Source organism: Anneissia japonica, unplaced genomic scaffold (genome assembly GCF_011630105.1).
Source record: "Anneissia japonica isolate Jap-2015-1 unplaced genomic scaffold, ASM1163010v1 scaffold2003_len1103335_cov173, whole genome shotgun sequence".
NCBI lineage: Eukaryota > Metazoa > Echinodermata > Crinoidea > Comatulida > Comatulidae > Anneissia > Anneissia japonica.
In genome coordinates, this window is record NW_022758706.1 from 227222 (window position 1) to 233771 (window position 6550).

Consider the following 6550-nt stretch of genomic DNA (forward strand, 5'->3'; position numbering starts at 1 on the left):
ACTATGTGTGATTTAATTTACTCCAGATACTATTAAAGTATAGTACATCCTTGATTTGCTGCAATACAGAGTAGTCATATTAAGTTTTATTTCAAAAACAAAAATTAAATGGATTTGTTCTTGAGAGTGTGGTTTTGTGGTGCATTGTACTCTTGTTGGTTTCAAATAGTGGCAGCCATTTGGGTGAATGTTAATTTCCATTTGGAACTGTAAACCTTTTAAAATCTCTAAGTAGTGGTGCAAGTAGGTGGAGTGTCCCTTACAATCCCCCTTCTAGTGAAGCTGAAAATGATTCATGAATGAGAAAAAAATTAAAATTCTTTTACAGATTACGAGAAGCCTATTAAATCCCAAAATTGTGAGAGCATCCATTGGACAACCTCTGAGGGTTTCTGGGTGACCTCTGGGTCCCTTTCCCTAAGCTCCTGCAGCCATGTCGGACCCCCTGTTGGGCAAATCCTAGATCACTAGTGATGGTTATGTAAACCATATGATCTACCTGATCACTCTTTAGCACTCTGCCAAACTGTAGCATTGAGATACACCAAGCGTTTCAAGTTTTTATGGGGTTTTTTTTCTTTCTCCCCCTCAATCCAAGTTTTTTTTTAACTCTCCTTTGGTAATCCACAACTCATATGAGGGTTAATGGCAAAATGAAAATTATTTAACCTTATAGATGTGTTCTGTTTACAGTATTTCCTGTATGTAAACACTAATACTTAAAGACTAAAATGTTAACAATGAGCTAAAGAACTATAAAAGTATAGTTCAATATGCATTTCAATTTGTTTATACTTGTATATTAAATTATTAGATGCAAACTAAAAATTAGAGTGGATGAATATCTTCACCATTTAACAAGCATTTACCTTTGCTGATAATCAATCTAAGGATTTTTTGTAGTAAATAGGTAAATCTGATTGAATTTATGAGGTTTTGATATATTTTACAAGATATTAATGTGCAAGATCATAGTATTTATTGTGTGATAAGTAAAATTGCATTCAGTACTGTTATCTACAGTATCATTAACTTAAAATCTGCTGCTACAAAGATATAGATTTATGTTGGTATTGTTTCTGCCAGCACTTAATATATTTTCATTTTGACAATGGGCATTATGAATAAATGATAGCACTGCAGGTATTGACACGTATAAATACAGTAGAACCCACACTAAGGGGACTCAGCGGCGTAGCTAGTTGCAAAAGGGCCCCAGTGCAAGATTAATCGCCGGGTCCTTTGATGTAATAGAGGAATATCCTAAAGTTCTGGCCTAGGCTATAATCGGATTCGTAACTGTTTTAGGGCATATTCGGTCAGCAGGTGCTCTAAACTAATTAAGAAAATTGGTGGCACACACAATTTAACAATTGCAGTGGCGGATCAGAGAATTCGAAATATAGGGGCCAGGGAGAGATTTTCACATTATGTTTGGGGTTGGGGCTGAGGTGGTAAGAACATTTATGATCTTAGCACCTCTAGCTTGCCAGAAATGGCACTCTCAGACTTAAAATTTTAATATAATTCCCCTTCTTTCCCATTTCTTTTATTATTTTGAAAAAATTATGGGGGCCAGGCTAACTTGGGGCACTCCTTGAATACACCACATTTGAAATCAACAAAGGACAATCAATAAATACTCCTCTAAAAACTGAATATTATTAAGGGGCCCGTTGGCCGTTTTATTCTTCAAACATATTAAATTGGAATTACTTGAAATTATTATTTTTTCGTCTGTTTATGAATGGGCCCCTAATAGCCCTGGGCCCCAGTGCCCTGCACTGGCTGCACTACCTGTAGCTACGCCACTGAGGGGACACCTTGCAACCAAATAGTGTCCATTGAATGGGGGTTGGCTGCACTGTTAAAAGATACCATTTCCTCATTTTGGCCATAACAGTGCGCAATCAGGGATGTTTTAAAAAAAAAAGGGTTCTACTGTATTATCCAAGTGCAATTCACTTTAAATATCTTGATACATGATTTGATTTTAGCACTTTTTGCCACAGTGAATTATACTGTTCTCTATGTTTCGCTTGGTTTTAATTGAGTTTTGAAATAAAGTTTATCGACATTACCATACTTTTGAAACAATTTTTTTTGTGTTATTTAAAGCAACATGATGCAATCAATTGTATGAACTTTAATTTCAATTCGCAACAGGTGTACCGGATTCAGATGCTTGTATTACAACCACTTTCAGAGCACAAACTTGTAAAATGTGAATACTTCCCTTCTAATAATTAATTACCCAATCACACGATAGAAAGTGTACTACATATTAACAGGAATATCTGTTCTGGAATTTCCCTAAAGAGATTTTTCACTTTCACACCACTAAATATATTTGCGTACAATGAAGATTTGATGTCAAAGATGTGCTGCAACCTGCGTATGCATTTTCACAATCAAGTCTCCCGGAACTCGCAGGAGTCTCCCGGAACTCGTAGGAGTCTCCCGGAAATCAGGACGGCCTCATGCAAGTAAGCAAAAATCTCCCGGAAATTAACCCATATCCTGCAAATTCGTAATATGTGCACGTTTTCACTACTTTATTATCAATTGTCTGACGGAAGTCATTGCCAATGTGTATCACAATGTGCAGCAAAATAAAATTAAATGTTACAAAATCTCATTAACGAGATCAGTGGTGTGTTCAAGGGGAAACCCCCCCCCCAAAGAAAATTTTCAAAATTTAAAAAATGGAGTGAAAAAGGTAATCGTATAAGTCAGAGTGTCACATTTGGCCATCTAGAGGTGCCATAATCATAAATTTTTTACGTCAGCCCAACCATGGTGGGGCTGAGTGGTATAGGCCGTACATCTGTGAAAGGCCCCCCGCCCCTATTGAGAATTCTTATATACGACACTGCTGATCTCCTGGACAAGGGTGGAGCAAAGTTGGCGTAGTCAGAAGTTTCTGAAAATAATCAAAAGTGGTCCAGGGGCGAAGCCCCTTTAAAAAGCTAAGATTTTAGAGTCTACTAATATGTAGAAATACAGTGTACATATAATTTGTTTTTGGGTGTGGAGGGGGAAAGATTCTCCCTGATGCCCACCCCCGCTGAAATCAAACATAACATCAGAGTAACCGCCTTAAGGCCAACTCAGGCAACATCGAACGACGCAGCCCAACATGATTCATCGTCTGATACAAGTCTTAAGCCGTCGTGAAAAATATTAAACATGTTTAAATAATATTAAACAATATTAACATTCTATGACGCGACTGCCCCGACGCAACCACAAATCATGCAAGGACCACAAAGATGCAATGGCCAGATGTGTACACCGACTTCCATTTTAAGTCTATCTGTTAGTGAAGACGTAGTTCTACCCACTAAACCCTAGGTGAGGAGATGCATAAACCAGTGCTGATGTCAAGGCTGTTGCTAGCAGCACGCGTCTTACAACTCGGCCACTTGACTCGCCTGCAGAAGCAGGCTTAATATCTGCAACAGAGCATTATTTCCAACCTTTTGAATATTATAATCTAATTTACTGTATCATTTTTTTTTTAACATAATTTATAGGTGACCCTTTCAGCATAGGTCGGCTGATATTCAGGGGCCCTCTTAAATAAATGAAAATAATGTGATGCTTTTATCAGCGAAGTCTTGTTATGAGGCTTAGGGAGTGGAGTTGTTTTTAGTCGTGCGAAAAAGTCCTGCTATACTTATCTTATGACAATCATGTTATACAATTTCCAGGGTGTTATTTATCATCAGCTAGATATAGTATAGCTCATCTATTTTCATATTCTGACAAGTCACTTGTAAGAAGAAATAAACCAAAAATTTTTCTCAATTTCCACAATCTTCATTTCCACAACTGCTATCTTCCCCTTGTGATGCAAATTTCTAACTTCTTCATATGAACTGCTATTATTGTCTAAGGTTCATTCACCCTGACACTGAACTCCTTCACATTCTAGGATTTGCTGGTAATTAACACAGATATACAGTATAAGCAAAACAACTGAAATACTATTGCAAAAATAATTTATTTACATGATTTTACCAACAATTACAAAAGATAATCAGGGTATTTCACAGGTTTATTTACAGTTGGTCCCACATACTCACATGACAATTCTGGGTAAGCCCAGTGTTAATCATGTGTAAATATCAATACTTTTTCTCAAATCTTTTTTAATGTCATTTATCAATTATAATACTTTCTACTTCACTCAACATCTATATCTTACTTAATATTTTTATCGTTTTTTAAGGGTTTTTTTTATACAATTCTTAATATTACAAATTTATAGAAAATATAGACAAAAAATTACAAGATTGTTAAATTGTAAATGTTATCACTTGTTACCAGCACAAAGAATATTAAACATTATCAAGTACTGTAGTTGCTTGTAGATGATATAATAACGACAAAGTCTGTCTCTTTAGTTAGTAAGTTCTGTCCCAGAACGTCAATTGCTATTACTTGAAAAACATTTCAGTACTTGTAGATTTCATGCAAAATGGGTAATCTCATCTTGTGCCACCTCACCTCAGCTCTCATTGGTTGTTCACTTTTCATGATCTGCAGCAACGCCTTAGTTTAGTTTGATTGACAGGTGTAATCTTTAGGACAGACAATTCAGACAGATAATATGTTCATCCCGCTCATCATAACTGAAAAATATTAAAATTTAGTTAAGTTTTAATACTGTAATTGTAATATGGTGACTTTTATTCAGGAATTGATCGCTCAGATGCATTCCCCCTCCCAACCTCAGATGCTTAGGATGTTCTCCATGCCCCATCATTTTATTTTTGTCTGCCTAAGTATCATTGCATAGAGCAGGTGAAGTTTGTTAAAAGGTTCTTGTGCATTGGTTAAAACAAATACGACAGACAATAATATAACAAAATTTTCACATGGTCTATTTCTTATGGAAAATGTGTACTAGTATGTGCAAATCAGTCCAAACTCATTACTACAATGAGCTATTTTATTAGACAGAATGATACATATTCCAATGATGTTTTCAATAATAGGATTCAAGTATTTGGAAAAATACTGAGCATTCAGTACGATAACACCCACTTCAGGTAGGGCTGAACATCCTTCTATTAAATCTTCTGATGAAATCACCATTATAATAGCACTGCAGTACCTACTGCTACTGCTCAACACTGGCCACTAAGCATAAGCTATGTGGTCTAGTAGTTAAGATACCAGGCTACTTATCTGGAGGTCGTGGCTTCGATTCCCACCCGAATCTCTTGGGATTCAGGTGGGAATCAGTGAGGGCAAAACATCTTTCCTACAAAATGATACATAATTATAGCAAATTGATTTGGAGCAAAGGTAAATTTTAATGACTAAAATGCCTTCTTTTCCATCCCAGGGTTCTGGGTATGAATCACAAATTATCACATTGAAAATAAGATAACCATTAACTTACTTTAATACTGAACAAAACTGACAGAAGACACGAATACAGTAATCGCACTGCCTACTACAGGTCTGACACATAAGCTGCTCACAATAGGGACATGTCGTTAATGCAGTGGTCTTGTGACCTGCGAGACACAGCCGACACGTAGGTTCAGCCTGGGCTGGTGATTCACAAGTCAATGCTGAAAAAAAAAAAAAGAAAATACTAACTTTAATCTTTTGTTTCTTTTCTTTTGTTGACCTATGCACAAACTTTAAATCTAACCAATCAGAATATGTTATTCAATAGGCAGAGCAGGAATACATGCATGTCTCACAACCAACTCTTTTTTGGACCTTAAAAACAATATCTAAAGGATGGGACTAATAGCAGAAAATTTTTCTGTAGCTGTTCTTGTGTATGAAGTGAAAAACAGTGGGTTGGGTTATTTGCATTGTAATTAGTGAAGGCCAACTTTATTGGAAGGGAAGATGGAACAGAGGTGGACCAAGGACTATGTGGATGGATAACATCAAAGAACGGTGTTGAATGAGTTATTAACAATGTGCAAGGACAGCACAGTGTACTTTAAAGGGGAATGCAAATCCATGGTAGCCAACCTACTGCGCGCAGAGGACACCTACAGGTACTACTTTAATACTGAACAAAACTGACAGAAGAAACGAATACAGTAATCGCACTGCCTACTACAGGTCTGACACATAAGCTGCTCACAATAGGGACATGTCGTTAATGCAGTGGTCTTGTGACCTGCGAGACACAGCCGACACGTAGGTTCAGCCTGGGCTGGTGATTCACAAGTCAATGCTGAAAAAAAGAAAAAGAAAATACTAACTTTAATCTTTTGTTTCTTTTCTTTTGTTGACCTATTCACAAACTTTAAATCTAACCAATCAGAATATGTTATTCAATAGGCAGAGCAGGAATACATGCATGTCTCACAACCAACTCTATTTTGGACCTTAAAAACAATATCTAAAGGATGGGACTAATAGCAGAACATTTTTCTGTAGCTGTTCTTGTGTATGAAGTGAAAAACAGTGGGTTGGGTTATTTGCATTGTAATTAGTGAAGGCCAACTTTATTGGAAGGGAAGATGGAACAGAGGTGGACCAAGGACTATGTGGATGGATAACATCAAAG

General features: G+C 36.6%; 1 protein-coding gene across 2 annotated transcripts in view; it reads right to left on the reverse strand.

Moving 5' to 3' along the window:
- Window positions 1-3987: 3987 nt before the first annotated feature.
- The window catches only part of LOC117125406 (apoptosis regulatory protein Siva-like), a 5383-nt gene continuing 2820 nt past the window's right edge, over window positions 3988-6550 (reverse strand). Inside the window, exons 3-4 of one of the 2 annotated variants that reach the window (XR_004448114.1) lie at window positions 5414-6214; window positions 3988-4637 (exon numbers count right to left, since the gene is read on the reverse strand). Coding sequence is in view for 1 of the 2 variants with exons in the window: in XM_033271923.1 (XP_033127814.1) it covers window positions 4589-4637 (49 nt within the window). In the remaining variant the exon portion in view is untranslated. The remainder of the gene's footprint in view (window positions 4638-5413; window positions 6215-6550) is intronic. The other variant, XM_033271923.1, reaches the window with a different exon arrangement.